At 35.9% G+C, this 23,143-nt stretch overlaps 1 protein-coding gene across 2 annotated transcripts in view; it reads right to left on the bottom strand.

Annotated features, from left to right (window-relative positions):
* CHD1 (chromodomain helicase DNA binding protein 1) overlaps nt 1-23,143 on the bottom strand; it is a 54,841-nt gene that overhangs the window by 16,691 nt on the left and 15,007 nt on the right. For both annotated transcript variants that reach the window (XM_032213071.1, XM_032213072.1), the window contains exons 6-20: nt 20,811-20,960; nt 19,435-19,703; nt 17,946-18,171; nt 14,998-15,098; nt 13,011-13,189; nt 9,418-9,545; nt 7,746-7,962; nt 7,172-7,261; nt 6,425-6,615; nt 5,280-5,468; nt 4,999-5,161; nt 2,824-2,976; nt 2,640-2,711; nt 1,006-1,155; nt 177-325 (exon numbers count right to left, since the gene is read on the bottom strand). In XM_032213071.1, coding sequence (XP_032068962.1) covers nt 177-325; nt 1,006-1,155; nt 2,640-2,711; nt 2,824-2,976; nt 4,999-5,161; nt 5,280-5,468; nt 6,425-6,615; nt 7,172-7,261; nt 7,746-7,962; nt 9,418-9,545; nt 13,011-13,189; nt 14,998-15,098; nt 17,946-18,171; nt 19,435-19,703; nt 20,811-20,960 — 2,427 coding nt within the window. The remainder of the gene's footprint in view (nt 1-176; nt 326-1,005; nt 1,156-2,639; nt 2,712-2,823; nt 2,977-4,998; nt 5,162-5,279; nt 5,469-6,424; nt 6,616-7,171; nt 7,262-7,745; nt 7,963-9,417; nt 9,546-13,010; nt 13,190-14,997; nt 15,099-17,945; nt 18,172-19,434; nt 19,704-20,810; nt 20,961-23,143) is intronic.

Here is a 23,143-nt window from a genome sequence, read left to right as displayed (position 1 = left end):
TCACCATCTTTCATATATATATATGATAGATACACACACACATACACACACATATATACACACATATATACACACACATACATACACCACACACACACACACTTGTCAAAAGAACAACACCTGACTAGTTAATATATTACTTTTGTACTTTAGGAAGGTCTATAACACACACACACCTAGAAGGTGCAGAGCCTGTATGTAACACAGTTTTTCCTGTAGTGTCCATTCTCTGAATGACTAAATGATCTAAAACCATTTTCTTCTTGGCTCTCTCCAAAATATCTTCCTCTACTGATCCTTTGGTCACTAAACGATAAATGTTAACCTATGGGTAAAAGAAAGAAAGATTTAAAAGTTACATATCAAAACAGAAGTTACTATTTGGAACAATATACATTTTATTATTTGCAAACAGGAGTTATATTTGAATCATATAGGCAGAACTTCTGGCTCTCATAAAATGTCACCCTTCTCCCCCACCTCGTATTTTAGGTATCTGGCAACCATTGACAATTTGGAACTTTTTTTAGCTGGTTTCTAGCTAAAACTGTCCACACAGGAGAATGGAATCACGTAATGATCCCATGATTTAGACTTACAACCACATAATTTACTTAATGATCACTGTAAAAATGGTTGAAAAATCAGGTCTGGTCTCATGGTGACATTCAGGTACCAATGGGGATTGTTAGTAGTAGATTACTTGTCTCTAAACTGTTCAATATACACTATATTGCCAAAAGTATTCGCTCACAACTGCTTCTGATTATGTGGATGGGTGAGCAAATACTTTTGGCAATATAGTGTATGTACTTAAATGAACCATATGACATATCTATTTTCAAGGAGTAAAATTCTGCAACAATGAACCACAGGAATAGAACATCTTTAACTACCCTGATTAACCATTCAGTGAATCCAAAAAGAAGAGAGATAAAATGCAGGAAAATTTAAATGTTTGTGCTCTGCTATACCAAACATTAAATTAGAATTTAAATTTCAAACCTGTTTTTTTTGTCCGATTCTGTGTGCTCTAGCCTGAGCTTGCAGATCATTTTGAGGGTTCCAGTCAGAATCAAATATAACAACAGTATCAGCAGATGCCAAATTTATACCTAGACCTCCAGCTCTTGTAGACAGTAAAAAGCAAAAATCCTGAAATTAAGAGAAGAATTTAATAGTGGGAAATGCATATAATACCATACATATTTGTGAGCCAAGCTGTCCAAGTTAAACAGAAGGAAAAATTTAAGAGTCTTCTGCATCTTTTTGCTTCAACCTCATAGGTTTCTGTATTTTTGCAGCTGTAACTGATACAGTAACTGTAAGTGATCACTTACATCAATGCCATATTTTAGTACAATAAACTCCTAAGTTAATTTACTAATCTGTGTTTAGTGGATTTTGACAAAACGCAAATAAATAATATAGGCTGCAATGGGTCAGAGGCAGAGGTGGTTGAGGAAAGAAAGGTGCTAAGAAGATTGGGGCAGATAAGATGTACAACGCTGGCAGCCACTAAAGAGAAAAGAGGAGAGACCGGATGATGTATGAAAGCTTTGTTCTGTTTACCTGCTTTGCCTATTGATTGTTTTTACGATTACAAGAAATTGTTGATTTGAAAGACATTAATCTTTAACAGGTACTCCTTTCTCAATCAGCCTGTTAAATCAGGGGTTTACCATCATGACAATTTTTTAACTCTGTTGTGTTTGGTGAATTTCTAAACACACCAACATTTGTTTCTTCATATGTACAAGAAAAAAACACAGCATATTAAGATTATTTTTTTATTAGTCTTATACTTGTTATGGCAAATTCAGACTTGAACAAGGAGATCAGCAGCAGCCTGTTCCAGTTAATAGATGACTCACTGTCTATGAACCTGCAGGAAGTTATGATGGGATTTCTACTAATCAACAGGAACATTACCACTGCCCTCCAGAGATAGGACTTTGAGTTGCCATTTCCCCCTAATGCAAGGGTACACCACAAAGAGAAAAGAGTAAAGATGCTCTACAAAGCTCTTTGTTAAAACAGGATCTGTGCTGTAATGGTATGCGGAAATGACTTTGGGAGGCAGGGCAACGAGATACAAACAGGAACAATCAAATAAAAGATAGTTTAGCCCACAATCAGAATGTGGATGGGACAAAAGGCTTCCTAGTTTGTAGTATAAATGGCATGGAGGGGGAGTACTTTCAGACTTGCAAAATTCTGTTAATGTAACATTACAATAAAATAGAATTAATTCATCTGGTCATGTTTACTGTTAGGTCTGCTTCGTAAGGCTGCATGTGCCCTCCCATAATGAGCAGTATCAACAGACTCTATTTAAGAAAAGCAGCAAAGCCAAGCCTCTCTATTGGACACAACCATTCTACTAACTCTGTATACTTTGAATCTTGACTTTGGAATCTCATGACTTTGATTTTAGACCTCCAATTTGCTGACAAACCTTCTATTACACTCTTGACTCTTGGGTCCTAGTCTTTTTTTTTGTCTGCTTTGCCCTTGGAAATTTAAAGCAGGCTTGCTTGATTTTTGAAACTTACTTCTTGCTTGTGTCTATTTGTGCATATTTATCCTGAGACAGAACACTTATCTTAAAAAAAAGAAAAAGACAATTAACTGCCTACCTCAGAGGCTTCTGCATTAAAATGATCCAGTGCTTGTTTCCTCAGTTCTCCTTTTATTGACCCATCTAGTCTCTGTGGGAGAGGGTGGAGAAAGAAAACAATTGTGAAACAAGCATGAATAATGAATAATTCAATAATGGAAACAAATGCACTCAGTCATGTAGCTAAAGAATAACATTCTTACTTGAAAGGGAAACTGACGATATTTCAAATATTCAGCTAAGATGTCCAGCATCCGCACCATCTGAGAGAATATAAGTACTCTACTGCCACGCTCTCGTAAGCGAATCAGCAGCTTGTCTAAAAGAATTAGCTTCCCACTACTCCGGATCAAGTTCTTTAAATGGAAAACAAACTTGTGTGATCAAAATGTAAGACTTTGCAGGCAAATATTTTTAAAAGCAACCCCATAGAGAATGCATTACAGTAATCCAATTGGGAAATGACTAGATGGGTGACTGTGAGAAGAGCACTCCATCCAGGAATAGGCACAACTGGTGCAAGACATAAAGCTGTGCAAACAGCCTTTTAGCTACAAATACCCCCTGCTTTTTGAGTCAAGAAGGACTTCCAGATTGCACAGTGGATCTGTCTGGGCACATAAATCTCCCTCCAGCACCAAAGAAATTGGCAATACCCAAATCCCAGAGCCACTCATTCTTCCTAGAGTTCAGCTTAAGTGAAATGGATATCATTAATCCACTTATTTTCCTTCACTTAGAACATAGAATAACAGAATTGGAAAGGACCATGCCTTACTGAAATCTAAGTAAACTATATTCACAGTATTTCCTTGATCCACTAATTTGGTCACTTTGTCAAAGAATGCAATGAGGTTTGATTCTTGTGTTTATTTTTCTGTTTTATAAACTGTATAACTGAAAGATATACTGTGTTTCCCCCAAAATAAGAAAGGGACTTCTTTTCTTTTGATCCCCAAAATATTTGATTGGGTCATTATCGGGGAGGGGGGGCTTATTGTTTTGGGGTTGCTGGGTGGCTGCTCTCTTGCAAGCGGGCACCCGAAGAGCCAGGCACAGCCTCAGGGGCAAACGGCTGTATTGCGCTGTCGCAGCGCAACACACGCAGCAGCGCAACACACCAGCCATGAGGTGACCACGCTCACGAGCAGCCACCTGGCAACCCCCCTTTCTAGCCGGGCAGAGCACCACTCACCGACCCCGTGATATCCCAAAGGCGCTAAGCCGCGTGGTGCTCTGCCCTCTCCCCCAGCATCCGCGGCTTGGCACATTCGGGATACCCTTAGGTCAGTGCATGGCGCTCTGCCTGGTTGGAAAGGGAGGTTGCGCGAGCACCTGTTCCATCCCCAGCTGGTGTGCCTTCCAACCTCACCATGCCCTGGCCCAGCTCTCCCTGCAGGGTTAGGGTGCCACAGCACTCCAATCATAACCTATTCTCCGGCTTCCAAACTCCAGAGATCCGCAGCCGAGTCTTTCGGCAGTGGTCACTCTGGGAGTATGCTCTATGGTTGTGGGCTGGCTGTGGCAGAGTGTACTCCCAGAGCGTACAACCATACAGCATATTCCCAGAGTGGCAACATCTGGAAGACTCGGCACCCTACCTCTGTGTTTTGGAAAACATGCGATAGGAGCAGGTGGCGGTGGCAGCGGAGATACCCTGGCTCTGCAGGGAGAATTAGGCAAGGGCATTGTGAGGCTGGAAGGTACGCTAGTGGGGAGCGGAAAAGCCACTCGCGCAACCCCCTCTTCAGCCATGCAGCGCTCCATTCACTGATCTAGGGGCATACCGAAGGTGCTCACCCTGCTTGGCAATACCTCTAGATCAGTGAATAGCGCTGTGCCCAGCTGGAAAGGGGTGGTTGCCGGACGGCTGCTTGTGAGCATGGTCACCTCATGGCTGCTGTGTAGTGCTGAGACAGCGCAACTCAGCCGTTCGACTCTGACGCTGTGCCCAGCTCTTCGGGAGCCCGCTCACAAGAGAGCAACCACCCGGCAACTCCCCTTCAGCTGGGCACAGCACCGCTCACCAATCTAGCGCTATTCCAAAGGCGCTAAGCAATGTGAGTCTTTGCCCCCCACACCGTTCCTGTGGCTTGGCGCCTTCAGGATACCGCTAGGTCAGTGAGTGGTGCTCTGCCTGGCTGGAAGGAGGGTTTGTCCAGTGGGCTTATTTTGGGGGGAGGGCTTACTTTTTTGCCCACCCGAAAAATGTGGCATGGCGTTATTATCAGGACATGTCGTATTTTTGGGGAAACACGGTACATAATATAAATCAAAGTATAATAAAACCATCATCTTGAGTGACAAATTACTAAATCTCTATCAAAATAATGTCTGACTCTTGGAGTATATAATACAACAATTTAATGGATATTTACCTGTAAGGCCTCCTGTTTGTTATAGAATTCATTATCATCTGGTGGCTTAATGAGGTAGCAATGATTACAACACTTTTTGAGTTCCATCATGACATTCAGAAAGCCTGAGGTACTGCCTTTTGATCCTTTACTTAGGGCTTTGTAATTCCTTGTTAAAATCCACCTATGGCATTAAAAACATTGTTAATAACAAGACTGTAGAAAACAAAGCATAAAACAAAAGATACATGGCAATTTGCATATATTTTATATCATTCTAATAAACATAATAAATTACTTACTTGTAATACTGTTTTTGCAATGCACTCATTTCCATTCTTAAAATTTGTTCCACCTTGGCAGGTAGAGATTTTTCTACATCTTTCTTAACTCTCCTCAACAGAAATGGTTCAAGTTCTTTGTGAAGACTTGCATAACCAAATTCTCTTCCTTTCCCATGTTCTTCTTCAAAATCTTCCCAAGAAGAGAATCTTCAATAAAAAAATCCCCCAATTGTTCATTGCAATACATTCAAAGATATTAAATTAATTCAAATATTAGTTTCACTATTATATATTCAGAATACAAAATAATACATGTGGTCCTTCTGTAATGATCATTCAATTGTGGCTATGTGTTACCTTAAGTATTACAAACAGAACATCTTTAAATAATTATGAGTTAAGGAAGGGATAAAATGACATTTACATTGATATAATTGTAGGTTTTTTTTATAAGCATCTAGTTGATCATCAAAGACACAAGTAGGTATTTGGACTAACCAATCAGCTAATGAAAATAAACCATTCATATATTCTTAATTGATAGTAAGGAAGAAAATGAGCACTGAGATTTACTCTATTTATGTTAAAAAGTAACCCTAAATCAGTTCAGATACTGGATTTTACAGTCTACAGAAGGGCTGTCAAATTCGCAGCCTGGAAGCGTCACGTGCTTGCCACACCCGGTTTAGCGAAGGGGAAAAAGTTGCGATACATCATGTGACGCTGCCATGATGCCACAAGTTTGACATCCCTGGTCTACAGCATTTCAGATATTTTATTTTCCTTCAGTGAATTTCCAGTCAGTGAAAATTAATTCTGAAAAGATTCTTCCATACAGCCATGTATATAATAGGTCGCCTTTGTGAGAATTTGTAATTGACCTCCAAACCACCCAGTTTAAATTTCTTGTAATAGTTACTGATTTTCTTAAAAGTTAAAGTCTAAATATAATAAAGTAGCAAATTTATCTACTTTTATCTGAGTAGTAACAGCACCCAAAATGCCCAGAACTGAAACAGGGATGTTCAGAAAGATACATTTTTAGCCATCAAAACCAAATATAAATCAATAGGTTTGATTTATGCATCAAACCATAAATATAAACCAAATTGCAACCTTACTATATATGTTTGTCAATAAGGCCATGCAATATGATTACCTACTTTTCTGGCATGATGAATTGAAGCAGGGACCACAGCTCTTTCAGGGAATTTTGTAGAGGTGTTCCAGTGATAAGAAGGCGATGGTTAGATTTGAAGTCTATTAATGTCTTATATAAGAGGGAGTCATCATTTTTTAATCGATGAGCTTCATCTACTCCTATAAAGGCCCAATTTAAGCCTCCAAGGAATGACTTTTTAGAAGGAAAAAATACCCACAATAAATATGCTTTCTTTTAAAAGAAAAAAATATAATTAACATAGCAATTTAAACTAAATTATGGACAGTAAAAATTACACAGGTAAATAATAATATAAGAAGGCAGAGAAACCATTTTATCCAAAGCCCTGTAGGGATAGTGCTGATGAGTTTTCTTTTTCCCAACAGGATGGAAATTATTTCTACCAGCCTTAGAAAAGTCATACATTTTCACACAATTCTGATGGAAAAGAAAGAATTGATCCATAGGTGGACATTTTCTTTAAATCTTGTTAAGAATGTCCCCTTTCAGTTTGCTTAAGGAGGAGGTAGTTATAAAAGGCATTCTGAAAGGTTCATTCTTTTTTTTTGATGATACTTTTTTCATCTTAGAAGAGAAATATCTAAAACATCTAAGATATATTTGGTATTTATTGATGTGTATCATAACAATCAATCTAATTTCTTATTTTTAATTGAAAAAGTAACGTGTTTTGAATATTCAGTTTTAATCTTTAGAAATTATTAAATCAATCAGTCTAATTACTAACCTTATCTTTCAGCAGAATTTCATAAGTTGTCAATAAGATGTTAAATTTTAATCGTTTAGTCTGTAGATGCATCCATTCATGAGTTCTTATCTATAGAAAAATTCAGTGAAATACAAGGCCACAGGTTTTTTTTAAATCTATGAAACGGCTAATATAAACTATTTAATTAATCTTAAAACACACTAATCCAAACCAAATTGCATATATAAATACATTATAATATATGGAAGAAGAGGAAAGGAGCACAAAATAGAAATGGGATTAATAAATAGCTGTTTAACTTCTCTATGAGAAACAAGGGTAGAAAAGATCCTTGATAACCTATTATCCATCTATCCAACTTAAAAAGCAGCAGTTTCATTTAAAACTTTTCTCATTATCTTAAATAACTGATCAAGTCAAAAGTTGATCTGAAATTAATAAACGCTAATGAAAATAAACCAAAACTGGTTTCACTATAAAAAGTGATAAAATACATTGTAATTAGTTTTGAAAATCTCTATCCATCCCTTTTCTTCAAAAGATGGCATACATTCCAGATCTCTGTTTCTCATTAACCTACAATTCCACTTACCACATTTCTACTGGTAATATCTCCCAAATAAACTACAGCATTCATCTGGGGAGCCCATGTCTGGATTTCTCTTTGCCAAGATGTCAGGGTGGAAAGAGGTACTACGAGCAGGAAAGGGCCATACAACTGATGCTCATGAAATAAGTAATTCAAAAAGGAGATGGTTTGTATCGTTTTGCCCAAACCCATTTCATCAGCAAGAATACAGCTGTTTCCCCTGCAAAGTTGTATGAACAAAATAAGTTAAACATCACATAACGATTCATTAATTTCTACTTATTAGAAATTAAATTATTATGATAGAATTACTTTCTAAATTTTACTAATAGTCATTTAAATATTAACATTTTACTTATTTTTACAATACGTATTCATATTGCAATTCACAATGAATCAAGGACATGATAAAGGTCTGAAAAGATTTGTTTACATTATTATTTAATTGCATAAGGTTTGACAGATTATTAAAAAATGAAACAAGAATAAAGATACAAAAAGCAAAGTAGAAATTATAGAATTACTAATTTACCTTCTCTTCAACCCCTCCCTACACCTTTTGGTAGCCACATTCTTCCCATTCATTTATTTCCCAACTGCTAACCACTACCTAAATATCTATGGTATACTTTGAATATTAATCATTGGATGTTATCCCTAGTATCTGTTATTATTTTTGATTAATCACTTTACTCTTTTTCTAAAAGTTATTCAAAATATCTGAATTTACCTTTGCTATATAATGTGTCAGACATAATGTGTCATTCACAAACACAGAGACAGACAAATATATTTATATATACAAACATACATTATAGCTGATTTTCTTACAGCTATTAACATATATTAACTCTATGACTCCCAAGGAGATGGTTTTGCATACACAGATGCTTAATAAATTGTGATACTTTTATGTTTTCTAGAATTATTCCTAATAAAAATAATTTTGACTTTAGTTCAATGTTGAGTTTCACATTTTCTGAATGCTTGATGTATTTCCTTCTAATATTTTTGAGTTTTTCTGCGTAGCCACCATATGTGATACATTTTCCCCTTTGGTGTAGTTTGTTGCTATATAACTGGCTGGCAAGATTTGGATCTTCATGGTTTAATAAGACAACAGTACTTTTCTTCCACTTTGCTAAATTAGATTATTAAATACATTTTAAAATTCCAAGGAGCAAAGAAAGAACAGATTTTATCTGATCCTAAAACTTCTTGGGATTAAACATGTACAGAAAGCAAGATTCCTACTTCTAAATGTACTAAGGCTGCAATATGCTTCAATTTTGCAAAGTACCGATGTTAAACCTCAAATATCTTTATAATATAATTATTATTTTTGTACCTTCAAGTATGAATGGACCACATTTATGCAGATAAGAAAACCTGTTTAGTATAGTGGGTAGGTCACTGGACTAGAAACTATACGACTCTGAATTCTAGCCCTGCTTTAAGCACACAACCAGCTGGGTGACCTTGGGCAAGTCATTCTCTCAGTCCTAGGCAATGGCAAAAGAGTTCCAAAACTCTGCAGCAAGAAGTCCAGCCAGTTGAAGGCCAAAGTAAACAAATAGTTAGCTAAATTAAAATGTATATGATGCTTATTTTCTACACACACACACACATATATGCACTTTAATAGACAGTTATAAGTTTTTAAATATGTACATACTTGCACCATGAATGGGCCAACCAATTTAGTCCATTTAATTGATAATCTCTTAATTCTAGGTTCTCATGACCTCCAATGTAATTAGGTTGCTTCTTTAAAGCCACAAATCTTGGTCTTTGCTTCAAAACCTACCAAAGTTAAAAAAAGAAATGTTATTTTTATTCCTTATTTCACTTTCAATTGAAAACCTAAATTTTATACTATCTGACATTCAAAGACAACAGAGATAAAATACAAATGATTGGGGGTGGGGGGTGGAGACGGAGAGGTGATGCGATGTGATCTATGGACCAGAGTACTGGAGGAAAATAACAGGCAGCTTTTTAAACACATAACACAATGAAAAAACATCTTAGATCTGATACACTTTGCTGAGAAATTAGGACCAGGACTGCTACAACAGATCTGCAGCTCTTCAGTTTTCTTTTTTAATTTTCAATCAATGTAATGAGCACAAAGTTAAAGGAAGACAAACCTCATCCTCCTATTATTTTGCTTTTCAAGTTAACCTCTTTAGGACCTATCTCTTCAGGCCCTCTCCCCAGGAAGACTACTTCTTGGTTTGTGGAATTAGAAGTTGCACATAGGTGATAGGACTGCTGTGTTTATTGCTGCATACCATGGACATAATTCAGGTTTTTCTTTTAAATGCAAGGTAACTCCCCCACATTAATGTAGGGCTGATACAGTCAATGTACTCTATTTCCCCAATATAAATGCCAATTTAAAGACACCTATGAGTGTGAGAAATAATAAAGCAGTTAAGAGGATGAAAGATAATGAGACAGTGAATTAAATCAAGTTCTAATGGTTATAGGACATGAAGAATGACTAATGTAAAACAAAGATTTTTTTAAAACATCTCACTATCTAGCAGTAATTGTACAAATACATGACAGCGTTGGGAGCCTCTGGCCCCAGCCAAAGGTTCTTCCGCTATCAGAGTAAAGTCCCTTTCCATGCCAGAAACCCATTGGCTGAGGCTAAAGATTGCCAGAGAGAGCAATTTCCTATTCCTGAATTCTAGGTCACAGCCTAGATTACATAGCCGGTTTATACCTTAAAATTGTTATAATCATTTCCACATGTATGAAGGAGGCACAATTCAATGTTAAATCAACCCACCCCTATTGTTACAGCTTACACTTCGGAAATAATCTATTTAACTGAGTGAATTTACAGTAGCTGCTCTTCATATGGCTGAAAAAATAGCAGCTGACTGCTTATGACACAACATCCCATGTGACTATATTGTGAGACACTCTAATGGAATAGAATGTAATTATTTATTGGCCGTGTGATTGGACACACAAGGAATTTGTCTTTGGTGCATATGCTCTCAGTTTACATTAAAAAAAACATTCTTCAAGAATCATAAGATACAACACTTAGTGATAGTCAAAAGATACTTATTAAATAAGCAAACAAATCATACTAGGAAACAAATAAAACAATATAAATCATATAGATACAAGCAACAAGATTATAGCCATAAGTGGGAGGAGATAGGAATAATAGTAATAGTCTTAGTAAATAATTTGACAGCGTTATGGGAATTAATTATTTAGCAGAGTGATGGCATTCTGGAAACAACTGTCCTTGTGTCTAGTTGTTCTGGTGTGCAGTGCCATATAGTGTGGTTTTGAAGGTAGAAGTTGAAGCCATTTATGTCCAGGATGTGAGGGGGTCTACAGATATTTTCAGCCCTCTTTTTGAGTAGTGCAGTATACAGGTCCTCAATGGAAGGTAGGTTGGTAGCAATTATTTTTTCTGCAGTTCTAATTATCCACTGAAGTCTGTCTGTCTTGTTTGGTTGCAGAGCCAAACCAGACAGTTATAGAGGTACAGATGACAGACTAAATAATTCCTCTATAGAACTGAATCAATAGCAATAGCAATAGCAGTTAGACTTATATACCGCTTCATAGGGCTTTCAGCCCTCTCTAAGCGGTTTACAGAGTCAGCATATTGCCCCCAACAACAATCCGGGTCCTCATTTTACCCACCTCGGAAGGATGGAAGGCTGAGTCAACCCTGAGCCAGTGAGATTTGAACAGCCGAACTGCAGTTAGCTGAAGTATCCTGCAGTGCTGCATTTAACCACTGCGCCACCTCGACTCCTTGGGCAATTTGAGCTTTTTGAGTTGGTGCAGAAAGAACATTCTTTGTTGTGCTTTTTTGATGTTAGGTGACCATTTTAACTCTTGAGATATAACAGAACTTAGAAACTTGAAGGTCTCTACTGTTGATACTGTGTTGTCTAGAATTGTAAGAGGTGGTCATATAGTTTCTCGTAAATCTACCACCATTTCTGTTTTGAGTGTGTTTAGTTCAAGATTGTTCCGGTTGCACCACAAGGCAGTGGAAGGGGCGAGAGCACACAGCCCTAGGGGGCTCCTGTGCTAATTGTACATGTATCTGATGTGATTTTGCCTAGCTTCACCTGCTGCTTCCTGTCTGTTAGGAAGCTTATGATCCATTTAAAAGTGTGATCAGATACAGCTATCTGATTTAGTTTAGTTAGAAGAATATCTGGAATCATGGTATTGAATGCTGAGCTGGTCTATAAAGAGAATGGAGACTCAGTAGCTAAAGCAATTTAATGCTAATATCTAATATTTTTTCTCTATTATTTTTCTCTATTATTTATTTTCCTATTTAATTGATTGCTTGGTTAAATAAATAAATTAGCCTGCCTATAGAAGGTACAAACAATGATAATATTGATGAAACATGTCATTTTTCAAGTTTTCCTCACATAATTTAAATGATCCCATTATTACTTATGATTAAAAAAACCATTTTAAACAGCCTCTCTCTTGTTAGTTTTTGCATAAATTGATTAACCAGGGGCTGTGATCATGGAATGCCAATCTTGTGGTCCATGACTGACAACAAAGCTCCAGGCGCTGGTTGAGGAAAGTTTTTTCATACTTGAAATAAAAGGCAGTTTCTGTATTGGCATATGCCTAGATGTTTCAGAGAAAGACAACCTTGATTGAATCACCACTTATGATGTGATATATTAGTTTATCCTCAGGACCATGGTATTGGACCTGGGTACTTGAGAGACCGCCTCCTGCCAATTACCTCCCTACGACCAATTAGATCCCACAGATTAGGCCTCCTCCAAATACCATCTGCTAGCCAATGTCGACTGTCGACCCCTCGGGGGAGGGCCTTCTCTGTGGCTGCTCCGGCCCTCTGGAACGATCTCCCCATGGAGATCCGGACCCTCACCACCCTTCAGGCTTTCCGCAAAGCCATTAAGACCTGGCTGTTCCGGCAGGCCTGGGGCTGAGGAGTTCCCAGCCCCACTTGAATTGTTGCGACTGTTGCTTTGTTTTTAACTTGTTTTGTCTTTTTGTTTTGTTGTTTGTATTCCCCACCACCACCGTTGTTTTGTTAGCCGCCCTGAGTCCCTTGGGAATAGGGCGGCATACAAATGGAATAAACAAACATTTACCACTCAACTCATATTTATTTGATTTATATCTACTTTTATTTATGGATTCCCATCTGCACAATGAAAACGCCTATATTTTAAATGCTGAATATGATACATTTACTAAAAGAAGTTAAACTTTACCTACCTTACAATCTTTAAATGGCGTAGTCTTCGACTGATTTCTACTAAAATACTCATCAATGCGTGACTGGAACTTTTTTGCAATAAGAGCTCCATCTTCCCAGCTACACTCCGAGTAAGGAAGACCTTGCCATTTACAATAGTAATCTGGATAACCAGCTGCTGACTTCTGATTAGAATGGGCTATAGACAATAAGTATAAAAATGAAAACCAACATTTTCACTTAAATAATGAATCATGAAGAACAGATTGTACACAAAACCTGATTAAAATACAATATTTGTTAATAATGTCTGAGTTTGAGTGGATGTAATTGTTTAACAAGGAAAGATTTGCAAAAAAAGAAAATGAAAATGAAAAAAGTGGCAAATGTTTTGAGAGAATAGTTAATTGATTGGAGATCTGTGAATGGGAGTTAAAAAGCTGAAATAGCATCACAGTAGAAATTGGACTGAATGAAAAAGGAACAAAGCAAGAATTCAAACTGAGGAGGCAGCCAGAGGATTAAGCCTGTGAAAGCCAGAGACAACTTTAGTGGAAGGTACATGGGAAAGGAAATTGTTGGATGATCTCACCCAGTGGTTTCATGTGGATGCTAAATAGGTGGGGAGAGAGTTCAACCCTATAGTAGCTCACAAAAAAGGGGTCTACAGAGTGTCCTCTTCTCCCCCAAATCAACACCAAAAGTGAAGTGCATGTAGGGTAAAGGAAAGGTTAAAAAAAACCCATCTGAATAGTTTGAATTAATCCAGAAGTGGGAAGAAATTGGGTGACCAGACTTATGTCAGTTGTAGAAACAATACAGTGCAAATTACTATCCCAAGAGGTGGTGGTGGTAGTGTGACAAGGATGTTGGAATGCTCTTCACAAAGGGGCGCAACTCCATTTGGAAAGGAGAAGAGAAAGCCACAGGGAGAAAGGGTTGACTAAAGCTGGAAGGATATAAGGTAGGAAATAAATTGGTCAACTCCATTAATTACAGAATGGGGAGTGAAGGGAGTAGTGAGGAAAGGATAGTATCAAAATAGTAATATGAAAGGAGGTAGCGGATGAGCTGCCCTACTTTAATTCCTCCTCTCTCCACCTCATCTTGGTAATCGAGTAGTGGAACATTGCTATACTATAGGCTCAAACTGTTGCTACTGAATGCCAGGTTTCTCCATAATATAACCTTTCTCATTCAAATTCTGATCTTCGATCAGCAGATTGATTAGGCAAGTATTACTGAGATACATATAGAAGAGAAATGGAATGAGTTACTTTTGGAGATATGCCCATCTGGATATCAATGATGCATTAGAATCAGAAGAGAGCTGGAAGGGACCTTGGGGGTCTTCTAGTCCATTCCCCTGCTTAAACAGGAAATCCTGTACATTTCAAACATTAGAGGCAACACATAATAGGGAGTAGTAGTAGTAGTAATTGTCTAGAAGACTACATATGATCAGAAATAGTCTTCCATAGATAATGTGAGGATAGGACTATTAAAATCACTATCCTAAACAACTAATTTCATAGGGCACTTCTTGAAGATTTTCCCAAAGCCTTGATGTACATTCTGTAGGATACTTGATTTGCCTTGGAATAAATGATTGATATTGGCAATTGACAGGATTGTTCCTGCATTGCCTCTGCCTGGTCACCAATCCAGTAAGTTTTTGATTTGACAAAAGCTAAAGATGAGTGCAATCAAATACTGGTTGCCAAAATGGATAAAAACTTAAGTTTAAGCTTACGCTATAATAGAAAGAGTAAAGTAATTATATTTCTCTACTATTACTGCATTTACAAATTCAACAGCATTGTTTAAACTTAATTTATTTTCATCAAAACCCAGGCTGTAAGTAATTTTTAACAGTCACCGTGATTACAATGGCTTTAAGCCTAAGCAAATAAATAAAATGCATTTAAAATAATGTTTTATATAAATATTATGAATTTAAATATATTTGAATCATGTATATTTCAAGTTTCAAGTTATATCACCTACCAATAATTCTCTCTACAATTTGATACTGCTTATGCAAGTCATCTGTAAGCTCTTGCTGACAGTTGTAATATTCTACGTCTTCTGGAGAAGCATTTTTCAGCCTGGAAAGAAAATATACATAATGTTAGTGACATCATTAAAAAAACATTGATACGATTTCAAGGTACGAAAATACTCTATCTAACAAGATGACAACCACCCCACATATGACTTTTGCAAAGTTGTGACTTACAATGGTTGGATCCTAAAGGGTAATATGAATAGTGTGGCTTCTGGACTTCCCAATGCTATCCTGCACAACCCCAAAAACTCTTTCTTAAATATTTAGACAAAGATTCGAGATGATACAGAAGATTATCCAATGCATTTAGGTATTATCTTTCTGACAAGATACTAAAAATGGTTTATAATTATACAGGAGGTGTGTAAAACCCTCACACATGATTTTAAGAAAATCTTGAAAGAAAGTTTCATTACACAAATCTTCAAACCTAGTTTGACACCTCAGTATCCATTTTCAGGGAGGGTTGATGTATTATTTCTTTTTTTTTACTTGTTGATTGCTACTATTTAAAAAAATATTTTCACTGTATCTTTTACATGTTATCATATAACCCACCAGGAACATTTGGTTTGCATTAGCTATGAAAATTCATTAACTATGAAGTATAAATGAAGATTATATTAAATAATCAATTATATTATTAGATATAAATAATAAAAGAAACAAGTATTATAAAAAAGAATAACAAGAAAAAGAGACGGCTAGCTAACAGTCACTTCAGGACCTGTTGACATGTATTTCATGGCCTAAAATCTAAGGTTTTCCTTATATCACATGAACCTTAGTTTCAGGAAAATGAAGAACTGTCTGTTGATACCAAGGTATTTAGATCCTAGCTAGGGGTATGAAAAAGACTAGAAGTAGCAACATAGAAAAGAGTCCCTACACAAATTGTTCTGTGCATGGAACAGCTATTCTATACCTTGTTTGTAATGAGAATGAAATAGGACTGTATGAGCCTAGATATGGCCTAAAACACCCCAATATATCAAGCACAATGTGTGGAAAAGAATATGGAAATATCACAGCTAAATAATTTCTTTGAAAACAGCATGTATGGAGATTAGCAACCATGACTATGAGAAAGGATAGGCTAATAAGATTATAGAACAGAAGACGGTGGAATAGGCATGCTGAGTACCTGTCACTTATCGCTAGTAATCAGTTTCGTAATTAGGCACACAGTCTAATATACTGGCAGTGGTAGTAAAGTTGGGGCAGGGGAAAAGCAAGAGGCAAATTTCTCTGAAAATGGGTGGTCAGACTTGTCAAATATGGATTGACAGTGGGTGAAAGGAGAGAGCAGGTGCTGGGAAGATAGGTTGGGTTGGCTCCACTTGGAAGAAGATGGGGTGACATGCACAAGTCCTGACTTATTTGGCACCAAGCTATAAACCAGGAGCCTTTGAGTTCTACTCCAATCTCAGGAATGAAAGCTGGCTGGTGATTTTGGACTAGTCACTAACAGCCCAAATCATCTCACAGGTTTGTTGTAGAGTAAATAGGAGAAGGAAGGAGTATTCATCACCCTGAGTTATTTATAAAACAAATGAAGCTGGGATTTAAAAAAAAATCTAAAAACCCCTAAAACAACTAAAATGCCTGGAGTTTTGTTTCTGCTGAATTCAGGCTGACCCAACAATGCTTCAAGCAGAATTTCTGGAATCCATGGTTTACTGTCAGTGTTTTAAAAAAGGATTTTCTATTTTATGTACACCGATAATTGGAACTTTAGTCAGATTTTAATGATTTATACATAACTGAACCAGAACTAAGTTATATTGAATATCCTTTTTTGTACAATTAAAAACAAGGCATCATCTTGCTATACACTGAAGTCATCTCATTTTTATAAAATTAATCTTTTAACCAACATCTAACTTAGCCAACAAAATTTAGTAAATAGTAGTAAAATAGTAAAGTTTACTGTGGCTAAAAAAAATCAACAATGCATTTTTGAATAATATTGCATAGCTAATATTTGATCTGTACATTTCTGAGTATAAAATTTTCAATATGGATGTTTACACATTCTGTGCAACATTAATCAATGTAAAGAATAATTCTCTTATTATTTCCTAATGCAGACTATGGCAGGAGATATACTGTGTACCCCTATATGTTCATAACTTCAGCTGAATTGTATTCTTTTAAACTGAAGCTTCAATTTTAAATCACATTCGTTTAAAGACAAAAATTAGATAGCTTTTTAGAATAAAAACATCTTCCTAAGTGTTTAGCAATGATTATGGGTATTTATTTTCATCCAGTTTTTTAAAAATCTAGTAAAGCTGTATCCTGTATCCTGCATAGTAAATCCCTGGATTTACAAGGATTCCTTGATTTACAACCATTTATTTAGCAACTATTTGAAGTTACAATGGCACTGAGAAAATGACATGACTGGTCCTTTCACTTAGAATCGTCACAGATGACAAAAAATTGGCCATCAGCATTTACAACAGTTGCAGTGTATCATGTCCATATATATAAGCATTGTTTAGGAAGTGATTATATATATGGCCTAGTTGGCTTTCAAAAGACAAAATCAATGGGGGAAACAAGATTCAGTTAATGACTGCATAATTCACTTAGCAAATTGGCAAAAAATCATAAATTCAGGTGCAACTCATTTAATAACTGCCTTGTTTAATAACAAAAATTATGGTTTCATAATTTTAACTACCTGTATTATTAAAGATTTTACATTCAAATAAAATCTATTCATTCTGCTAAACCATTGAAGATAACCTGAATTTGTCGATCAGGAGTACTAACATAACTTGAATTCGAAAATATAAATTATTTAATGACACTTGCTTTATATATCATACAAATATTACACATAACATTAACAATGTTATTATAATTTGCAAACACTCACCAGCGCTTAGTTTCCTGATCCTTTTTCTTATAGTTGTCCAGTTTCTTCATTCCTCTAACATTCTGCTGCTTTAGAGTTTCTTCAGTTTCCCAGGTATTATGAATATGGGACCAACCTTTCCATTTAATCAAATACTGCGTATCACCAGATTCTTTTGATTTATCATATCCTTCATTTGGATCTCCATCAGCTTCAACTGCATAGATAGTGGTTGTAGCACCAGTTACTGAAAAAAATAGTCATAGTTTAAAAAAACTTCAACCGTATACAATTCTTATATGGAATATAAAATAGCAGATGGTTTTAAGATAAAAACTTCTGTAGGCATTTAATGCAATAATGTGATGCAGTTTTGTCAAATTAAAAGTTTCACGGAAATAATATTCTGCCAAAGAATTGACTAGTGTGATTTCAACCAATCTAAAACAAAGTTTCCTCTTGATGCTGGGCAATTACTAGCATAGGGGTAGATGTCGCTTACTGACTGTCTTGTTCAGCAACTGTTCAGTTATAATACTGCTGAGAAAAATAATTTTATGACTAATGCCCAAGTTTACACCCTTTGCACTGTCCAAGTCACATGATCACTATTACAGTTAATACACAATATCTGTGCCTATTATTTTTATCCCCCCCTTTCAGAACTGAATGATTGTAGATGAAGAAGTACAAGAAAGTAAACAGCCACATAACAAAAAAATACATACTGAAAGGCAGTAACCATGAGTAGGCTCAGGGCTGAGAACTACAAGCGCACTACTCCAACTGCCAATTGTACTCCTCATTGCATGCCTGCTTACTTGTGTGTGATCCCTTCTTCTCAAATCTCTCCACTTTGCCGGGCGGGGGGGGTGGGGGTTTAAAAACAAACAAACCAGGAGAGATTTCTTAGAAATCATTTGGGATCTTCTTTTCCTCCCTTGGAGAGAGGAGAAAATGCTTAAACAAGGGGGTGGGGGAGAAGCAAGTAATCTGTACCTAGCCTGGTTGTTTTTTTCATCCTCCCTGTCCTCTCCCAAGAGTGGAAAGGTAAAAACAAAGATTTTGACTTTGCTTGTCAGGAAGGTGATCAAATGACCCTGGGACACTGTAATTGTCATAAATACTTGCCAGTTGCCAAGCATCCAAATTTGATCGTATGACCCTTAATCGTAAGTGTGAAAACAATAAGGTTTTTTTTAGTGCCATTGTAACTTTGAAGACCACTAAACAAATAGTTGAAAATTGAGGACTACCTGTATACCATATAGTATACAAATAATGTCTAAGTGAACTTAAGAGAGTAAGTTCTTTTATCGATAAAATTAGTAAACCATCAGAATCTTTTATATGAACATATTTCTGTTATTTTACATAGAATATTTAATGATATTTTAAGATACCTCAAGCCATATAGCCCCGTTAGCCTATAGCTATTCAATGTACACTGCAACAAAAACAAAACTATAGCAATTATGAATCTATTTTTCTAATGTAAATTAAAGATTACCTCCTTTTCTTCCAATGCGACTATCCATAAATTTTTCAATTGTTTCAAATTCATCTTCTTCAGGCTGTGGAACATCCTCTCCACAAACTTCTAGGAGATCATCTGAATCCGTCTTTGCTTCTTCAGCTTCTTTATAACTAACATTTACTGTTGCCTGGCGGCGAGAACCTCTTTTATCATAATCATCATCATCTGAGGATGAGGATGAGGATGAGTCAAGTTGTCGTTTTTTCTGCACTGCAGTTTTCTTTCCACTTTTTTGTTTTATTCTTAAATAATAAATAATAGAAAAATAAGTCTTTCAAAACATTATTGTATCAATGCCTGGAAAAAATGATTGATGAGTATACTTAGAAAACTGTGGGCTATTCAAATACTAAGATTTTTTGTAAACTTCTTGAATGAAAGATTGAAAACTGTAAAGTATTAAAACAAAGCAACTTCACTGCTTTAGTATCTGCTCATTAAATTTTTTTATTCTTGTACAATAATTTCAGTCCGTTCTTTTGCATATGGAACAGGACATAGTACACTACTGAAATAAATGAGGAATGTAGTTTGAATGCTGAATAATGGACAGCCTACCTATTAAAGTGATCCTATTATGAAAAAAAGCAGCTGGAATCTCAACTATGATGTTCCATGTGCTTCATGGAATGTTAGATTAATATATCAACTATCATTTGGAACCAAAAACATTATCCTGACTTTAAAAAAAATACACTATGATGTACAAAAGCAAATTCAATTATGAAAATGTCATATAAGCAATTTGGCTGGCTACTCAGTGGTAGCACCTAGAAAATTATCAGAATTCCATGCCCAAAAGTTCATTAAGCAAAAGCCTAGATTCTTAGCATTACTAGGTTATGAAAACTAAGGAAACACAAGGAGACTTGTGTCTCCTTTTATGACAGATGAGTAGGATGAAGTAACAACTCATGTTCTTCTGATTTAGCAATGAGCACAAAAGTTAATTCCCTCTAACACAGATTAAACTATCCATAAAATCTTTGAGATATCCATTTGAGGTAACCAGTTGGCAATTTGACTAAAGCAGTTCATATCAAACTCAGTGAGGACTTGTGGCAATATTCACTCATTTCTATTAGAACACATGTTCGGTTCAAGTTGTTATCAACCCAAAATTGTACTTTGGTTCTTCTGAAAACTGAGATTTTCATGTGATATTACAGCTTTGCTGATCTAAGGCCATCAATTAAATGTTTCTATTCAAAATTCAGCTTCCTAACACATGGAGAGATAATTTACTGAATGAATATTTACAAGGCAATTTATCAAATTTGTACCTCAAAAGATTTTTTAAAGGAAAGATATGCATATTAACTTTTATTTTCTAAAGTGGTATTACCTACCTGCTTGGAGGCTTCCTGCTTTTGACTTTATTTTTTGGTTCATAATCAGATTCACTCTCTTCACAACTACTTTTTTCTCTGCTTCCTTCTATTTCAGATTCTGAAGCTGTTCCCGAAATAGATCCTGATCCAGACATTTGCCAATCTTCACTATTCAGATTAAAATTACAGAAAAAATGTTTAAGTACGCTGTTTCCCTGAAAATAAACCCTCCCCAGATAATAAGCCCAATTGGGTTTTTGAACGCATGCACTAAAAATAAGCCCTCCCCTGAAAATAAGCCCTCCCTGAAAATATTGCAAAACAACAACAGCCATGAGGTGACCATGTTGACCGCCTCCTGCATCTCAAAAATAATAAGACCTCCCAGAAAATAAGGTCAAGTGCTTATTTCGGGGGTCAAAAGAAAATACTGAGAAATAAGACCCTGTCTTATTTTAGGGGAAACATGGCATATATTCTCATTCTGTTCAAAATTTAATAAAAACATATCAGTATCGTGTTTCACAAAAATAATATTAATATCCACATTTTGTAGAAATAATGAACCTAGCAGAAAATAAAAGATGTACAGGGAAAGTATGCAAAAAGTTTTAAATAACAAAATCTTTCTTTTGAATTTATTAAACTGAAATGAACAATTAAAATAGCTTTGTGGGTATTTCAGCTTCATATAACTGAACAAATTTTCACATGACAATATTTAATCATGAATAACTTATAATCATTAATATAAACATTAATTAATTGTTTACATTGATAACTGCCATATTAACAATGTTAAGTCTAGGGAAAAGTGGCATTTACATAATGCATACTGTTAAGAGGTTGTTAATTTATATTTTTGCGATTATGGTGTATGGATGAGGAAAAAGGAAAAAAGAAAATATAAAAAAATAAAATTGAAAAAAGTTTCTTTTCAAGCTCTCTCCCTTACTTTAATGATAAATTAAAGATAAAGTAGATTTTTAAAAAATAAAACCCAAAAGACAGCATTTGTCCTGAATTTGAACCTGTTCATTCCTGCATTTATAATGGTTTCTACTATTACTATTCTACTATTATATGTCATAAATAAAACAGTTTTGGTATAATTTAAAATGTATTTCTTATACTAAGGGCCTTCAAACTGAGAGAGGCAGAGCTCCTCCATATTGCCTTATCCATCAAGTATTTCTCAACATTTCTTAAATATGACAGTAAGAAAAATCTACACTTCCTAGATTTAAAATCAAGAGGTGGAAGGGACTGCTCTAACTTAGTGGTTCCCAAACTTTTTCAATCTACCGCCCCCTTGGTGCTACAAACTGATCCTCACTGCCCCCCCCACCCAGTGGTGGAATTCAATTTTTGTTACTACCGGTTCTGTGGGAGTGGCTTGGTGGGTGTGGCTGGGGGGGTACGTGACTGGGCGGTTTGCACGACAGAAGGAAGATAGTCAAAGTAAAATTCAAAACTGTAACAATTGCACATTTATTCAAAATCCAATTTAAAAACCTTTTTAGTTAATGTTAATTCAACAAAATTGCTGAACATGATCCAGTGATACCAGGTTTTCAAAGTCTGATAGTCATTTATCAAGAATCTTAGTAACTAGTAACTTAGTAAACAGTAAAATTTAGTAACCACTTCACTGTTCAGTAAATTCCTAATGTGATGGATGGGCTTGATGAAGTGATACCAGTTTCCCAATGTCTTGCTTGGAGGGAAGTTGGATTGACCACACTGAAGCCATATTCCACCAAATATGATGATGGAAATGCAACAAGGAGCTTCTTAACCACTTTCCATATTGCAGGATAGCGATCAGAAATTTCTTTCTGTAACCAAAACTCTTGGTATGATTTCTTAAACTTTGGCTTCAGCTCAATGTCATTTTGCAGCTCTATGAGTTGTTCCTCCACTACCCCATCTTCCTCAGTATCTGAAAATGGATTTATCACTCAATCTTGAATTTCCATCAAAAGAAGATCCTGATATCGCTCAGACATATCTTTATGCAGCATGTCCAAATGGTCACAAAAAACTTGAAGATCATCATCTTGTATCCCACCTTTCTCTTCTAGCTCAGACAAGCTCAGAAATTGGTATAGTTTCCGACGGCCTATATTGCGCTTGAATAGAGTTAACTTTGCAACAAACGTAGAGATGACAGATTTGGCCTTAATAAGATTGACCTCATTTCCTTGCAACTGCAAATTCACTTCATTGAACTTTGCAAATAGTTCTGATAAATAAGCAATGTCATGCCTGATCTCTTGAGTTCACCATTGAGCAAAGCAGTCTTGTCTTCAAAAAACTCCACAAGTGTCAAAAAGATTGTAAAAGCGTCT

The sequence above is a fragment of the Thamnophis elegans genome, chromosome 3 (assembly GCF_009769535.1).
Source record: "Thamnophis elegans isolate rThaEle1 chromosome 3, rThaEle1.pri, whole genome shotgun sequence".
In the NCBI taxonomy this organism is placed as follows: domain Eukaryota; kingdom Metazoa; phylum Chordata; class Lepidosauria; order Squamata; family Colubridae; genus Thamnophis; species Thamnophis elegans.
Note: the sequence above shows the minus strand (reverse complement) of the source record. Positions and strands in the feature narration are given on the sequence as shown.